Source organism: Cololabis saira, chromosome 9 (assembly GCF_033807715.1).
Source record: "Cololabis saira isolate AMF1-May2022 chromosome 9, fColSai1.1, whole genome shotgun sequence".
Classification (NCBI taxonomy): Eukaryota; Metazoa; Chordata; class Actinopteri; order Beloniformes; family Belonidae; genus Cololabis; species Cololabis saira.
Window position 1 is genome coordinate 4,271,654 of NC_084595.1, and position 17,347 is coordinate 4,289,000.

General features: G+C 39.8%; 3 protein-coding genes across 5 annotated transcripts in view; 1 reads left to right on the plus strand and 2 right to left on the minus strand.

The window, feature by feature from the left end:
- si:ch73-138n13.1 (titin homolog) overlaps positions 1–17,347 on the plus strand; it is a 348,772-nt gene that overhangs the window by 236,172 nt on the left and 95,253 nt on the right. The gene's annotated exons all lie outside the window — the stretch shown is intronic.
- Positions 3,129–17,347, minus strand: part of crybb2 (crystallin, beta B2) — a 147,410-nt gene continuing 133,191 nt past the window's right edge. For 2 of the 3 annotated variants that reach the window (XM_061730341.1, XM_061730342.1), the window contains exons 2-6: positions 6,459–6,547; positions 5,553–5,671; positions 4,576–4,708; positions 3,543–3,685; positions 3,129–3,449 (exon numbers count right to left, since the gene is read on the minus strand). In XM_061730341.1, coding sequence (XP_061586325.1) covers positions 3,281–3,449; positions 3,543–3,685; positions 4,576–4,708; positions 5,553–5,671; positions 6,459–6,521 — 627 coding nt within the window. In that variant the 5' untranslated portion in view covers positions 6,522–6,547 and the 3' untranslated portion in view covers positions 3,129–3,280. Of the gene's footprint in view, positions 3,450–3,542; positions 3,686–4,575; positions 4,709–5,552; positions 5,672–6,458; positions 6,548–6,843; positions 6,868–17,347 lie in introns of those variants that run through there. The other variant, XM_061730343.1, reaches the window with a different exon arrangement.
- Positions 14,726–16,613, minus strand: LOC133450893 (beta-crystallin B3-like). The gene is made up of 6 exons (XM_061729794.1): positions 16,456–16,613; positions 16,078–16,175; positions 15,692–15,810; positions 15,464–15,596; positions 15,117–15,259; positions 14,726–15,016 (listed from the first exon to the last, which is right to left on the minus strand). Exons 2-6 carry the CDS (start codon positions 16,150–16,152, stop codon positions 14,761–14,763), a joined length of 726 nt encoding a protein of 241 aa, XP_061585778.1. The 5' UTR covers positions 16,153–16,175; positions 16,456–16,613; the 3' UTR covers positions 14,726–14,760.

A 17,347-nucleotide genomic window follows, 5' to 3' on the forward strand; every position in this document is an offset into this window, starting at 1 on the left:
GGGGTGGTGGATTTTATCATATGGGGACAGATAATTTGTGCTGATTACAAATAATATAATATATTACAAATAATAGCAGTGACCAAAACACCTGCAGAAATACTGCAGGAATGACATAGCAGCAGTTAAATGCAGCCTTCTGTAAGCTTTAAATATCCACTGGGCTTACATCAAATACATCAAAACACAACAATAAAAAACACTTTTCTGAACTTATCAATATGACTCTGTCCTTCACAGGATAAGTAACATGGATCACTGCAAAAACTCACAATCTTAACAAGAATATTTGTCTTATTTCTAGTTAAAATGTCTCATTTTAGTAAAAGAAATCTCATTACATTTAAAACAAGACTCATCACTGGAAAAAACAACAATTTTCACCTGTTTCAAGTCGATTTTCACTTAAAATAAGTAGAAAAATCTGCCAGTGGAACAATATTTTATTGCTTGTAATGAGAAGATAAATCTTGTCCCACTGGCAGATTTTTCTACTTATTTCAAGTGACAATTTACTTGAAACAAGTGAAAATTGTCAAATAAGTTATTTTTCTGGTGTTATTTTTCTGGTGATGACTCTAAATCAGGGGTGTCAAACTCATTTTGCTTGGCGGGCCGGATTTGACCAATTCTTTTCTCGCGGGCCGCACGCTCAAAATAACAAAAACGGTGCAAATTTTTTTTTTTCGAATTCTTTTTTTTTTACTATTGTTATCTAATCCAATATCAGTTTAGTTCATTTTAAAGGAAATATGCACTTTGTTTACACTCTAATTATGTAAAATATATTTCTTCAGGATCTTTTCATGACATTTTTTCGTTTTTTTTTCAAATTATGTAAGATACTTTTAATATCATTTTACAAAGATAAACAGAAATGTTTTTTTTTTCATATTTCGCTTTTTTATAGGAAATTTAATTAAAAGCAAAATCTTTCTTTTTACATCCGAGAGTGTTTCTTTGTGATTTAGAGATTTTTCCAGTACAATTAAATTTATTTATTTTTAAAAATTGGCGCGGATATTTACGCCAGTGTGCCGAAAAAGTCAGCACTTCTTTTTTAACTGTTTTACTTTGTCACTATCCTCGTATTCAAAACTGAAATTCTCCGAATAAATATCATCTATCATCTTTTTTAGCAGTGATATTTTTCCTGCGAAAATATATAATAGTAGTCAGTTAATAAAAATAAACGACCGTCTACAAAGAAATAAAATCAGCAAATGCATTCTAGAAAACTAAAAAATGTCAAACTGCTCTATTTGTGGAATAACAATGGATTTGTAGAAGAAATATATTATCGGATATGCTTCCTTTTTAGTAAATTAACATTTTGTTTTTTTTGCTCTTGCAATCGCTGCAACAGTGAACTCAAAAGAAGTAGAATTTAGACATTTTTGTTGTATAATTATTTGATTTCTTCTGTTGGGTTTCTATGTTTGCATTGATTCACATTGCTCTTCTGTTCTGTCATTACTTTTTAGGCCATTTTTTGATTTATTGTCATGTTTTGTTTAAGGGAGGGGAGATTTTCTTGTATATATTTATTATTCTTTGTCTGGTTTTCATTTTGGCACCCATGATTTACGTTATACTGCTACACTGTGTATCTTAATAACAGTCAATGGATTTAGTTTGATTGTTCAGGAAGCAGAATATGTGGGTGTTTCTGCCGGAGCTCCTTCAGGCCTGGAGGAGCCACAGCTCAACTCAATCCCCTAGAATTACGTATGTTTTTTCTCTTTTGTCTCCATACACCCTGAGGAAGCACAAAGCCGACACTGTTGGTGTTTTTTAGATGTAACCAGTACTGGAGTTGAGGGGGATGAGGAGGGACGGCATCCCCCCCTGAAATAAAAACGGTCCAAATCATCCCCCCTGAAATAAAAACGGTCCAAATCATCCCCCCTGTAAAACTGCCATCCCTCCTTCCCATCCCTTATGTCATTTCATCAATGAATGAAAAGTTATCACCAGAAAAATAACAATACAAAAATAACTTATTTCACAGTTTTCACCTGTTTCAAGTAAATTTTCACTTGAAATAATTAGATCTGCCAGTGGAACAAGATTTATCTTCTAATTCTATCTATCTGACAGGTTCCAGTTTGTTCTTGTACATGAGGTTTCTTCAGAACAGTCAAGGGTCTGTTATGGTGTTCCGCAGGGTTCAGGCCTAGGGCCAATCTTGTTTAGTTTATACATGCAGCCATTGGGAAGTATAATCCAGAATCACAGCATACACTTTCATTGCTATGCTGATGATACGCAGCTCTATTTGTCTATGAAGCCGGATGAAATAGAACCGTTAGTTAAACTTCAGGCATGTCTTAGGGACATCAAGGACTGGATGTCCAGAAATGTCTTGCTTCTAAATTCAGATAAAACAGAGGTTATCATTCTTGCTCCAGAGCATCTTAGGAAGGGATTAGATGGTGTTGCGATGGCTTCCAGTGCAACTGTGAGAAACCTTGGTGTTATTTTCGATCAGGATTTGTCGTTTAAACCATATGTTAATCAGGTTTGTAAAATAGCGTTTTTCCATCTCCGTAATATTGCAAAGATTAGGAAAATCCTCTCGCAGAGTGATGCAGAAAAACTAGTTCATGCGTTTGTATCTTCTAGACTAAATTACTGTAATGTGTTGTTAGCAGGATGTCCAAGTAATTTGCTGAATAGGCTCCAGCTGATCCAGAATGAAGCAGCACGAGTACTGACAGGAATCAGCAGGAGAGACCACGTCTCTCCAGTGTTAGCGTCGCTCCATTGGCTACCTGTACAATTCAGAATCCAATTAAAAATTGTATTACTTGCATATAAAGCCCAAAACGGCTTAGCTCCGCAGTATTTACAAGATTTGATAGTGCCTTATGTTCCTGGCAGAGCTCTCCGCTCCCAGGGTGCAGGTTTACCCGTAGTTCCTAGAGTATGATTTGATTCTGATTTTTTTTACAACTCGAGTACCCTTGTAAAATAAAAGTTTTTTAACTTCTTAAAATCCACCAGAGTGCCTGCATTTCTTCTTTTGAGGTATTTGTGTATATTCACATCTTTCACACGGCTTCTGTTATTGTCGGTGTCTGAAGAGTTTTTGTGCAAGTCATAAGAAAGAAAGTTACGCCACCATATTAAATCTTAAGCAAGAAGGGTTTATTTGATTGTTTCAAAGAAAGTCTCTACTGCAAAAGCTGCAGCAGAGAGAGAGATAATTGAAGGAAAAGGGGCTGGAAGGGACTGTGATTCATCACGGTCAGGATTCAGGGCCGGCAGGAGTCACATCTTAGTTGACGGGGTGGAAGGCTCCCCTCTGGTGCCACTGCATGTCTCTGATGCGACGGACTGACTGGATCTGAGGGATCTGGGCTCCGAACTCGGCGTTGTCCTTGTACTCGCCCTTCTCAAACAGGTACTGGAAGCCTCTGTATCCGGGATACTGGTACCCCACCCAACTGGTGAGGGAGCACAGGGAGGGAGGGCAGAGGTCAGAGGGGAAAGGTGGTTACAGAAACACATGCAGCTTCTGCCGTGAAGGAGGGACTCACGTGCCGCTCTGGACCCGGACGGAGGAAACCTTCTCCTGGTATCCGTGTGCGTGGAAGCTGGGAACATCATCGTCAATGATTTCTATCTTCTTTCCTGCAAAGCTAGGGTTTTCGTAAAGGACAATCTTGTGCTCCTGGCTATCCTGAAAGCAGAGGAGTCAAAAGTATTCACATTCATTACTCAGGTAGAAGTATAGATACTACAGTTTAAAAATACTCCTGGAGAGTTTTTTACTCAAGTATAAAAGTATTGGTTTCAAAACTAGTCCCAAACTGGTCCAGTTAGTTGAAATGAGAAGTTATCTCTATGATTCCTCCTCATTTCACGACAAAAACCTCAATAAAGTGGCAGCTGCTGCAGAGGTGCAAAAGTATTCACATTCATTACTCAGGTAGAAGTATAGATACTAGAGTTTAAAAATACTCCTGTAGAAGTTGAAGTATCAACTCAAGTTTTTTACTCAAGTAAAAGTAAAAAAGTACTGGTTTCAAAACTACTTAAAGTATAAAAGTAAAAGTAATGTAAGGGGGAAAAAGCCATTAAGGACAAAAGACATTGAAAATGAATGTATCTTAGTATAATGTAAATATATTAAAGAAGCATATATGTGTACTATTGAGCATTAACATGTGTTTCAGAGAGCAGCAGATATGATGACTAGTTGCCTATAAGTATTGTAATGGTGCAAAAAGTCAAACTTCACACAACTACATTCACTCTATCCGGATGGAGCAATTTAACTGGATAGTTTTTATTTAAAGGCCCAAATGAAATAAAGTAACGAGGCTGTTTTTAAAATGTAAGGAGTAAAAAGTACAGATAATTGCGTGAAAATGTAAGGAGTAAAAGTAAAAAGTCGTCTGAAAAATAATTACTCCAGGGAAGTATAGATAACCAAAATTTCTACTTAAGTAAAGTAACGAAGTATTTGTACTTTACATGACACCTCTGGCTGAAACAGAGAGAGAGAACCAAACGGTTTAACACGTGGAACATGTTTTTGTTAAATGATGTGAGTTTATTTGTACGTACCACTTTAATCGGGCGGAAGGCAGTGATGGTGTCGCTGCGCCGGCTGTTGGTCCAGGAATCCCAGCGAGGATACTCCCCCTTCTCAAACACGTACTGCTCGCCCTTACAGGCGGCTTGCTCGTATCCCACCCATCTACAATCAGAGCAGAGACATGTAGGAACACTGGAAAACAGGGCTGGTCTAACAGTTTAACACACGTGAGTTACTCTTTTCTCCCATTTTGTTCTTGTCCCTAGAGCTGGGGATCCATTCAAATATCAAGAATCGATTCGATTCTTAAGATTCAGAATCGATTATCACCATTTGATCTGATATTGATTTGGGTTAGTGTTGCCTGGATTATATGACTGTAAAATAACTATTGAAATAATAATTTCACAATAATTATTGTGAAATAACTAAGAAATAAATAACTCAAATAGGCATTTCAATATCCATTTAAAGTGCAAAAAAAGAAAGAAATTGCAACAGTTCAAGCAGTAACAGATTATTTTATCTTGTCTGATTTATTCTGTCACCAGACACAGCTGGACATGAAGCACCGGCATTTTTCAGGTATTTCATGACAAACCGTGTCCGATAACAGAGAAACCAAACAAGCTCTAGTAAATATAGATAATATGAACTTCATTGAACTAATATAACATTTAGAAATTTAAGCTGAAATGTCCAGCATTTTCTCTAAAGAAAAGTTCATTTAGTTCAGGAGTTTTCAAAACTACTGGGATTAAAGTTCACCAGGCAAAAATGTAATGATGGGAAAAAAAAATAAAAAATTTAATAAAATTTTTTTTTTTTTTAAATCGATCTTTAGACATACAAATCCATTTTTAGGAATTAATGTGAGAATCGATTTAGAATCAGAAAATTGATTTTTTCCACACAGGCCTACTCGTCCCCCCTGGTTCCTCCCAGAACCCAATCCCTCTCCGTCTGCCCGTGTTTTTATCGTATTTTTGATTCTTTTCCCACTCACGGTCCACACAGCACCAGTATGGAGCCCACTTTCTCCACGCCTGCTTCCTGGAGGTTGTTACAGGGAGCAGTCAGCTCATGGCAGCGTCCCTGGAAGTTTTCCTGCTCATAGATAACCAGCTGTGCATCATGTAGATAGAAGATAAAAAGAAAGGAGAAAATGTGTTTTAAGCCCAGTGAGAGTTTGTCGAGCTACTGGTGATTTAGAAACAACGCAGAGCAGTAAATCAATTAAAAGTAAAACATTTCATATACTTTTTGTATTTTGAAAACATTCAACATACTGCATATCTATTATCTATTTAAGTTCTGACACTTACATAAATACTCGTACAATATTATTATACTTAATGAGCATCTTGTTCAATATTTTTTTAAATATTAGGTATGTACTGCACTCTTTAATTTCCATTTCCAAAACATTCCACAGATTAATCCCATAAACTGAAACGCATCTATGTTTGACATCCGTTCTGTTCTGTGTTTTTGTGAACACACTGACATTAACCCACCCAGCTTTAAACCTAAACACATTCAAGCTAATGTAAAAAAAAAGATCGTAAAGCTTTCCAGAATTGGTGCTCATAAGATTTTGGTGTCAAGAGTAGGGCTGCAACTAACCATTATTTTAATAATCGAATAATCTGTCGATAATTTTTTCGATTAATCGATGAATCGGATAAAAAAAAACATTAAACTTAACATTAACTATTCGAAAACAGAACTGACAGCAAATTCCCAGTGCAGATAATCTTCAGTAAGTTCACAAACAGGTTGCTCCTTGAGCATCCCTGAGCTTTTAAAGTATTGATTAACTTCCAGAAGATCCTAACAGGCAGCACACGAGTGCTTTTCTCTGTACAGGTTCTAACTGGTTTATTCTGGGTTCCAGTTCTTTTCCTCTCACCTTAAATGCACTGGTGCCCGGCTGCTGCTGCTTGGATGCAGGGATCTGGTGATCTGTGGCCATAGTGAACGGATAAGCAAGGATGACGCTGGAAAAGAAAGATGCAATTTGAGCTATATATATATATATTAAAAAATCAGAAAAATAGCTATTCAATATGTTTGTTTTCTATTATTTTTTGCATGCAAATGTCTAAAGGAAAAAAAAAACCTTTTCCCCCTCAGTTTAAAACACAGCCTTCTGAAAACACAATTACAGCAACAAGCATTACAGTTTGTAGATTTTAAATCCTAAAAATAGCAGAGGGAAAAAAGAGCTACTGATTTTATAAACGTATATATTTCTAGTGTATAAAATCGGGGCTGATGAAACTCCTTACCAGTACCTGTCTGTGCCAGTGTGTTGGTGAGGGCACGACGGGCTCCATATATACGGCCGCCCAGGGGTGGAAATGTTGCCAACAGTACGCGCGGCGTCCAAGCCGGCCGGCAGAACGGCCTGCCATAGGCCCAACACGCTGAAATGAGGGGTCACCCTGCAGACTCCCCCCACCCCGGGGTGTCACACTCCCACAAAGTTATTTCATTAGTTGTCAGTTTTGTGCAGCCAGTCATTGTTTGATATCCACATGATTCAGCACAAACAGTGCCAAGAGTCCCACGCCTACAATGAGAGGCAGAGCGAGAGGGAAGGACTGTAAAAGATGGGTTTTACTGAGCTGGAGAGGTGTGGAGAGAGGGGAATAACAATGGAAATACTGCTGAATGTTTCCACAGGTGGAGCTTTATTGATTTGTTTTCTTGAAAATAGTATTATTGTGTAATATGAGTTGCCAAATATGTTGTATTGGATGTATAAATGATGAAACCGCTGCACCAGCTCTGTCATCAAAACATACTCGCAGAATATCCTCATATACATACAGTAAAAGTAATAAAGATCGTGACAGTTCATTTACTTTAATGTTAATTAACCACATTTCCAAGGGAAAGTTACTATGATTTGGGGGTTTAAAATAGTTTTAAGGTATTTGTACCAAAACATTTCAACTTAATCCAACTTTGTAAATCTTCTCCACCTCAGTTTAGATAATTTAGATGTAAATGTCATCGTTGATATTCTGTTCAGGTTATCTAACGGCTATAAAGGTCGAGTACTGGGTAATAACGTGTCATTAAATACAAGCAAGATTAAGTCAACTATGATTATAATACAAATAACATGTTCTACTCCTGGATGTCTATGAGTTACTAGCAGTCCCTTTTCACTCAGTCAGTTGTTTTTATTTTTATTTCTTCACCTCATTGACTCCAGACTTGGATTGAACTGCCCGAAACGTCCAAACAACAGTAATAAGCTGAATGTGCTTCAATGCATCTTAATTTAATACAATTAAACCAAATTCAACATATCTGATACAAGGACTATTATTCTGTATAATCAGTACACTGCAAAAACTCCAGAAATACGGCTGATATTCCATAAATCTAGTCATATTTTTCCTATTTTAAGCAAAAATATATTTGCCAGTTAGGAAAGAAAAATGTTCTTTACTCAAATATAAAACATAAAACAACAAAAATAATCAAATAAAAAATACTCTTCTTTCTCATGAATTAGTTTTTAATGTGTACATTTGCTTTTGATCATTTTGACAACAATATTTCTGCAAATTATTATTATTTTTTTGTTGTTGTTTCGTTACTCATCTGATGTTTCTTACCAAACAGGATGTTTTTACCTCATCTTTCCATTTTTACATGCTTTATCCTGTTTGGGGTCAACAGTGGGGGCGAGTCCTGTGACAGTCTCATCATAGTAGCTGATAAACTTCAGATAACTAAAAAACTTCAGATAAACTAAAGATGAAAATTAGCCGTTGGCTATAATCTTGCATATTTACATGTATATGTTCATTAATATGTATTGTCCCTGTTATAAATAAAATAAACTCAAACTCAGATAGTTGTTATTCAGACGCAGAACACTTTTTATACTATTTTTATTCAAGCAAAGGAACTGTTGTCTTCTTCCACCATTGTTGTATAAATCCCAGTTCAATGAATGAGTTTCTATCTGCGGACAAGTGTTGTGTGATCATTATGCGATGTTCTTTTTGATTTAAATGTAAACTTTGGTATGAAAATCATACTCGTAACTGAAATACGAGAGGGAGTTGGAGATTTTAGTCGTCTGTTATTAAACCTTCACTACATCTAAGGTTCCTTTTATATCCAAAATCAGTTGTTTTTACACAACTAATTGCACATTTTCAGTTTGATAGTTTGTATAGAAAGTTTTGGTGTGGATTTAGTTTAGCCCATATACATGTACTGAAAATATTTTTAAGTCTGACTGACAAAGATTTCTCTGTACCGAGCCGTCAGTGTGGCGTTGGAACCACTGACCATCACATTTTACTATAATACTTTAACTCTTAAAGGAGCTTGAGGCCGGATTGTGGCAAGATTTATGAAAAAAATCTGTATACATTTTAAGTTTTCTAGTAATAATGTCAGATGAAGCGTTCCAAACCCAAAAGAATGATTCCTCTAGTGTATCTCTCCTTTGCCTTGAACAGGCTGTGTGCTGCAAAATGTGCTGCAATTCGGTCCCGAATTTCCCGCGCTGTCCTGCGGATGTGACGTCACATGACGCTGCATGCAGGTTCTCCCCGTTCTCCCGTGCCGGCTTCACTGTTGGCTGCAGTACCCCCAACGGCCATCGTGGTGAAGGTGGAGCTAGAGAGTCTCATTTCTTAAAAGGAGCCTCATGCTCCTTTAAGTGGGATCTGGTTTGGACTGGTTTGATGATATCTGTCGTTTATTAAACAGGTTGTAGTGTGTGCGTGTAAATGGTCTCCACACATAGATTTAAAGGTGACCTATTATGGCATTTAATGTATATTTTAAACAGGCCTTGAATGTCTTAAAGGTATTGTGACATCATTTTTAACATGCTTTTAACACTATTAAAAGTCTTGGCCAACATCCCTCAAATGTGTCTAAAAGAGTGTAACAAGAAAAACTTCACTCTTAGTACTCTTTTCCTGGCTTTTTATTACAGTGTTTTTTTGCGCCGTGAAAAATGCTTCATTTTCCCCCTTTCCTGTCAATCATTGCTCCGCTCCTCCTCCAAACCTCCTCCTCCTCCAGCCATACGCTCACAGCGGCGTCGGAGCGACAGGCGAAGCATGCACGGGAAAGCAGGAGGGCGAACCACAGCAAACAATCATAAAAATAAAGGCATGCAAGCAGCACTGTCCCCTTATCTTAAGTCCAGTCAGTGGCCGCGGGTCTTCTTAGCAGTTTTCCTCCGGTGATTAGAACAGAAGAGGCTCTAAACTGCTCCGTGTTAAGCCTCATTTATGGTTCCGCGTTAAATCGACGCAGAGCTTACGCCGTAGGGTTCAGCGTATGGTGCGCGTCGCAGCGTAACCCTACGCCGTAGGCTCTGCGTCGGTGTAACGCGGAACCATAAATCAGCCTTTATGGTGCGCTGGAGAGGAGCGGAGGCAGGGAGCTGGGTGGAGGGGGCGGTGATTTAGCGGGCCGTTACGTAACGGCCCGCCACCAAACCAGGTGCGCCGTTTTTGCACAGTTATGCGGAAAATCCCAGAAAGCACACAATACACTGAATGTTAAAAGTTCGTTGTTTTTTGGGTGTAATTGATGTCAAGACACCCAACAAAACACAAAAAATCAAGAAAAATTTGTTTTTCATGTCACAATCCCTTTAAAAACAATCTAAAGCTTGTTTTTTCTACATAAATCATAAATTCAGACCGCAGGAACCGGCCTGGACTGGTAGCAGGGACTCCCGGGGACCGACCAGCGGAATTTCAGCCGGATCTACGCGGCGGATGCTGCGCGACGGGCGCTGCAACCCCACGGCGGGCGCACAGATCCGCTCCGGCGCGCATCCGCGGCGCATCCGCGGCGCATCGCCCGTTATCGGTGATCAAACCGACAGATTTGGCTGAAAATCTCGCAGGGTGAAGCTGGTCCAGCCTGGGACAGACCCCCGAGGACCCAGCTCCCAAACCACACGGGAACCTGGATGATTTAACCCGGATCCGCTCCGCCGCGGTGCCGCGTCCGACTGGCTGAAGGAAGCACCGCTCCAGCAGCGGAGAGAGCTGGTTGTGGGCGTGGTTTCAGCAGCGGAGGCTGAACCTATGGAAATCTGATTTTAATCGGCTCAAAAAAAACCACGTGACACTGGGGGACTCTGTCCGGCGGGGGTCAGAGAGCTTGCAGAAATTCATGGTATTTTGTCTCCCCTGTGCTGGCAGGGTGAGGGGAGAACACTTTATATATGTTAAAACAAGAAAAAAACGTGTTTTTCATAATAGGTCCCCTTTAAACCAAATTTGCTCTCTCTATTTTTGCATATATAAGCAATATCAGAGGTCATGACATTATTTTCACACTACAGACCTGTCGCAGAGATTCAATTTTTCAATTCAATTCAATTCAATTCAATTCAATTCAATTCAATTCAATTCAATTCAATTCAATTCAATTTTATTTATATAGCGTCTAATACAACAGATGTTGTCTCTAGACGCTTTCCAGAGATCTAGAACATAAACATAAACATAAACATAAACCCCCGAGCAATTATTACATAAACAATGGCAGGTAAAAACTCCCCTAGTGGGAGAAAAACCTTAAGCCAAACAGTGGCAAGAAAAACTCCCCTTTAGGAGGGAAGAAACCTGGACCAGGACCTGGATCATAAGGGGGGACCCTCCTGCCGAAGGCCAGACTAGGGGAGTATCTAAATCTACATTTAGATACTCTAGGAACTACGAGTAAACCTGCACTCTGAGAGCGGAGAGCTCTGCCAGGAACATAAGGCACTATCAGGTCTTGTTAAGATAACTTGTTGTAGATAAACTTAGATGACTTGGAAGTTCAAGCAAGACTGAATTTAAATTCAATTTATATTCAAAAGTACTTTATAAATCCCCAAAGTGAAGTTTATTTCAGGTAATTTAATTCAATTCATTGTTTCTGTTTCAAGAAAAACCTCAGAAAGTCACTATTTAATTATTTCATTGCTTTCAAAGCAGTGACTCTTACTTTTAGTAAGACTACGGGGAACCTTGAAGTCATTGTTAAACAGGGTTTGTCTTTTCTTTTTAAAGATTTTTTTGGGCTCTAGTGGCCGTTTATTCAAGTTGCAGACAGGAAGGAGGTAGAGAGAGAGAATGGAGATGACTTGCACTCAAGGTGCACAATTACCCAGGATTTGAACCTGTGACCACTGCTGGAGGACTGAAGCCTCAGTAAATGATATATATATATTATTATATATTATATATATATAACCCACTCCGCCACCGAGCAGCCCAGGGTTTATCTTTTTAATTCAAACAGATCTCCAGAGTGGCTTTTTTCCATCTGCATAATACTAAAAAAATCCGGAGCATTCTTTTCTAAAGCAATGCAGAAAAGATGGCGGGTGCTTTAATCACAGTAAGGTCAGACTTCTGCAGCGCCATTTTGACTTGGTGTCCAAAGAACACCCTAAAAAATTCTTCAGTTGATCCAAAATGCTGCTGCCAGAGTTCTGACTGTATTGTCAAGACAGATCACATCTACTCTGGTCTGGCCTCAACTCAGGCCTCCAGTTCAGTTTTAAACAAATAAACCCTCTCCATCACATGTACAGAACTGTCTCAGAAAATTAGAATATTGTGATAAAGTTCTTTATTTTCTGTAATGCTATTAAAAAAACAAAATGTCATACATTCTGGATTCATTACAAATCAACTGAAATATTGCAAGCCTTTTATTATTTTAATATTGCTGATCATGGCTTACAGTTTAAGATTCCCAGGATATTCTAATTTTTTGAAATAGGATATTTGAGTTTTCTTAAGCTGTAAGCCATGATCAGCAATATTAAAATAATAAAAGGCTTGCAATATTTCAGTTGATTTGTAATGAATCCAGAATGTAAGACATTTTTGTTTTTGTAATGCATTAAAGAAAACCACAATATTCCAATTTTCTGAGACAGTCCTGTACAGCTCTAATTATCCTGACTACATTCTACGTTGTTCCGTTTTGACCTACAGGAACTCTTCATGCACGGAGGGCAGGTTTACTTCTAGTTCCTCGTGTGTCCAGGCCCAGAACGGGAGCCACAGCTTTTGAATTCAGGCTGCCTTTTTCCACATTATTTCTTTAGTACAATTCTTATCTTGAATATTGATGTTGAAAGCAACAAAAAGAAGGGCAAGTATGATGAATTGACTCTCTTCTTTCACACGGCAGCAGTGTCAGAAAAGGCATGACCTGCCAAGTGATAATGCAATAACTTGTAATATTCAAACATATCAACACTGAACAATGATGACGTCTCCAGAGGAAACTGGTGTTTTTGAAAACACAAGGAAAGACCACGGAGGAGCAGAATGTGCAGCTGTAGCAGGTGAAATGAAAACCTGCAGGGAAACATTGACTTCAGTCCAGCCCGGGAAACGGTGAGTGCTTTGTTTTCAGCCGAACCTGAATTTCCCAGAGGTCACCGTTTTATTTTGATGGCTTTTTCTATTCAGTAGACTCAGAAGAGTTAGCGACTGCTATTTAATTATTCTAGCCGTTTCTTTTTTTTCTTTGAAGCGATGTGTTTAGTATTTCACTTCCCAGCAGTTCGGAGGGGAAAGAGTGTAGCGGAACAGAGTTATTTCAGAAAATGCACCTTTTTCACTTCAAAGCTGACATTTGATTTTGGTTTTGGGGTTTTTTTTTGTAAAAGAAAATGTAAGCTTTTTAAACCTATTACTTTTCTCTGGATAATTTTTGGGGTGTCAAAAGCGATATAGCTCAGATTCAGGTTTATGAACTGCAGCCCAAGAAAAGCAGAAAATATAGAGCAATTCTACAAATGCATCACAAGCAGTTTGTGAAGTTGTCCATATAACTGGAGGGTAAAAACATCACAGATAAACCTCATGTTTCCTTTTTTCTGCTGAATGTTCATCAGAGAAATGCTCCTCAGGGGTGCTAAGGTACTTTTATGTCTCCACATAAAGTCCGTTATAATGTTGTGATAAACTGTGATTACTATCCTCGCACCATGATGTAATAGTGAAATACAAAGGGGAATTTCAGTATTTGCACAGGATTATTATTTATTGTGTCACACAAGGGGAGTGGCTCAAGTCCATGTGTCCTGGACCCTTAACCCCCAACTGGTCCCCAGGCCAGGGAAAGATCAGCCAACTGGACTCATTTCAGTGTGTTGTGTGAGATATAAAGATATTTATTAAAATATTTAGTTCCCAAAAGTTTACCTAGAGCGGGGGTCGGCGACCCGCGGCTCTTTTTTTTCTCCTTTTTTTCTTCTCTTTTTCTTTTTTTTACTTAATTTCTCTTTTTCTTTTTTTACTTAATTTCTCTTTTTTTTCCTTTTTTCTCTTTTTTTCTTCTTTTTTCCTTTTTTTCTTTTTTTCTTTTTTCTTCCTTTTCCTTTCCTTTTTAATCTCGACATTTTGACTTTTTTCTCGACATTTCAACTTTTTTATCGACATTTCGAAAATTGTTTTCGATGTGTATAATGAAAAATAAAAATCTTCTCCCAGTTATAACTAATATATCTACATGCAGCATGTGTTGTCTTCATTCTAAGGCTTATACAAGACTTTTCATCTTTTGCGGCTCCAGATATATTTGTTTTTTGTGTTTTTGGTCCAATATGGCTCTTTCAACATTTTGGGTTGCCGACCTCTGATCTAGAGGCTATACGTGATGAAATGCACAATGACGACTATGGAGAGGGATGCGTTGCACTCTTTTAATAGCAAGCATACATACAGCAAGACATATTTTCCACTGCTGTCAAGGAGATGCATATTTACATATTTTGCTAAATCAATGTGTTTCTCATGCTGGGTGAGACTTTGAGCGGTCTAATTACGATAGGAAAACACAGTCTGAAAGCACCACACATGATTCAAAATGAAATGCAGCTCAAAACACATCAGCAGTTTTTCTTGAGGAAAAATTGTCTGCCAAATGTGCCGAGAGGACGCTGGTTTTACGGCTCTGTTTGGGTATTTTCTCCAAATCTTAAGTATTTGCTAAGAACGCCATTATCCACCTCGATGCACAAGTACGACACCACCAACAAACTCCAGATCAAACAACTTTTATTCGCCACTGAAACACACATGGCACCTGTCGCTGGGCACTTGCAGCGTTTGCCACGGTTAGGTTTAGGCAGCGAGCGGGCGGTGTGGACAGCGTGGGGTTGGGGGGCCGGCGGGGGGTCGGGGGTCGGGCCCTGCTCAGCTGGCTCCGGCGGCAGCGGGAGGAGCGGGAGGAACCGGGGCGGGGTCGGGGTCTGGGCCGGGGGCGGGGGCGGGAGCGGGAGCGGGGTCGGGGACGATGAAACAGCCCCTCTTGTGCCACTGCATGTCCCGCACACGTCGGACAGATTGGATCTGGGGAGCCGGGGCCTCCCAGTCGTTCCAATGCTTGAAATCTCCTCGCTCGAAGATAAACTGGCGACCCCTGTAGCCCGGGTACATGTAGCCGACCCACCTGGAAGAAGAGGAGAAACATGCACGCCCATGACTCTCTCGTCAGACTCTCGTTACACAGAGGCTTTGACAGTAAAATGTGGTAAAAATTGAACACTCACGTTCCATTAAGGGCTTTTACACTCGCTACGCGGTCCTGAAAACCATGGCCCCACAAACTTGGCACGTCATCATCAACGATCTCCATCTTTCTGCCGGTAAACCCTGGGTTCTCAAACAGGTGTAGCTTGTGCTCGGCACTGTCCTGTAAAGGAGAAACAAAAACCTAGGTATCTCCAAGGCCTTCCAATTTCCCCCAGCCGACGTTAATGTAAAGAAATCATTTATTTTAGCTATTTTAGCAATGTCAGATCAGGTCTGGACTTCGTAGTGAGTGCATTTACTGTAATTCACAGCTTCTGTGCAGCTACTAAACAGCGAGTTTTTGCATTTCGACACAACTACCCACCACTTTGAGTGGTCTTAGAGACAAGAGGGAGTAGCTGCTCTGACTGTTGGTCCAGGTGTCCCAGCGCGGGTACTCGCCCTTCTCCAGAACAAACTGCTCCCCCGTGAACCCGTGGCGGTCGTAGCCCACCCAGCTGAGAGAGAGGAGGAGGAAGAGTTTTTACTTCACAAGCACACCCAGCTCACACAACAAACCACTTTCTGAGAGACTGAACGAAGCGTCACTTACGGCCCCGACTCGACGATCAAAGAGCCGACCTTCTCCAGTCCCTTCTCCGTCACATCTTTGCACTCTGCGGAAAACTCCGTCTTGCAGCCCTGGAAGTTTTCAAACTCAAAAGCCATAACCTGGATCACACAGAGAAAGAGAAAGAGAAAGAGAGAGAGATCAGCCCCTCATTTATGTACTCTTGAGAATGTTGCCATTCCGCCTTCACTTGAGCGGCACATGGGGACGATTCAGGCGGAGAGTTTGCCCACAGAAAAACACTAATCACTGAGATGAAGAAGTGACAAACTTAATAACATTTATTTTTTAAGTGAGTGAATGTATATGCAAGCGTAAATATAAGACAGAGGAGTTGTTTCCGCCTCTCTGAGCGGTGGTTTCTGTACCTTATACGTGGCTCCGGCTCCACCCTGGCTCTTCCCGGCAGCCAACTGCTCCGGGGCGCTCTGCTGCTCCGACATCCTCCTGGTCCTCTGCTCCTCCACTTTTTAAACAAAGCACCATCCAGCAGACAGATATATAGATCAGATATATACACAAACAAGAGAAAAGCTCAAGTTGCAATTTTCTATCTCTCCCCAGAAAATAAATGTAAATCTTTACAGAACATAACATTGATTTGCCTAATTTACTGCTATAACTCCTTTACAAGGCTCCATTACAATCCACAGTGAGTCAAATCTCCAAATCTGGCACAGTAACTCCATTGCACATCAGTTATTACACCTGTTATTCTTTCCCTAGATCCAGCATGAGGCTTTTACCTGGGTATGCCTGCTAAGAAGTGGTAGCGCCCTTCTTCTGTTTCTGTACCACTTGTTTGATGGGGTTGAGCCATTAGAGGGTTGTGACAGGGCTGGGGGGGGTATTTATGGTTTATTTCTGGCCACAACAGCAGAAAAGGGGGAGCTGTTGATACAGCAAGTCTGTCGCTCACATTGTGTCCGTAACGCTGCCTCTCAATAGGCGGCTGTGTTGGCACACACCGCGCTGCCCGTGCGCCCGGCTGCCAGCGAGAGCTGTGTGTGGGCACGGGGACAGAGAGCCAAGAGGAATCAGCAAACAGGCTGATCAGCACAAACACGGAACATATACAGACAACCACAACCCGGACAAACCGGACAATCATTCTCACCGTTCTCAGATACACCCCACGCACTTTACACAACAACTAACTCCAACAAACAAAATACTCGGGAAATACCACAGGTGTCAAGTAGCAAAGTACAAATACTTTGTTACCTTACTTAAGTAGAAATTTTGGTTATCTATACTTCACTGGAGTAATTATTTTTCAGACGACTTTTTACTTTTTACTCCTTACATTTTAAAAACAGCCTTGTTACTCTATTTCATTTTGGCCTTTAATAAAAACTATCCAGTTAAATTGCTCCATCCAGATAGAGTGAATTTGGTTGTGGTTGTTTCAGATGTTCTTGTCCAGTTTTGTTCTTACATCCGTTCCCTCAGATTCCTGCAACTAAACTTGGATGTACATTCCAATAAAGGTTAGGATAAATGATAACATGAACATGAAGTTTGACTTTTTGCACCATAACAATACTTATAGGCAACTAGTCATCATATCTCCTGCTCTCTGAAACACATGTTAATGCTCAATAGTACACATATATGCTTCTTTAATATATTTACATT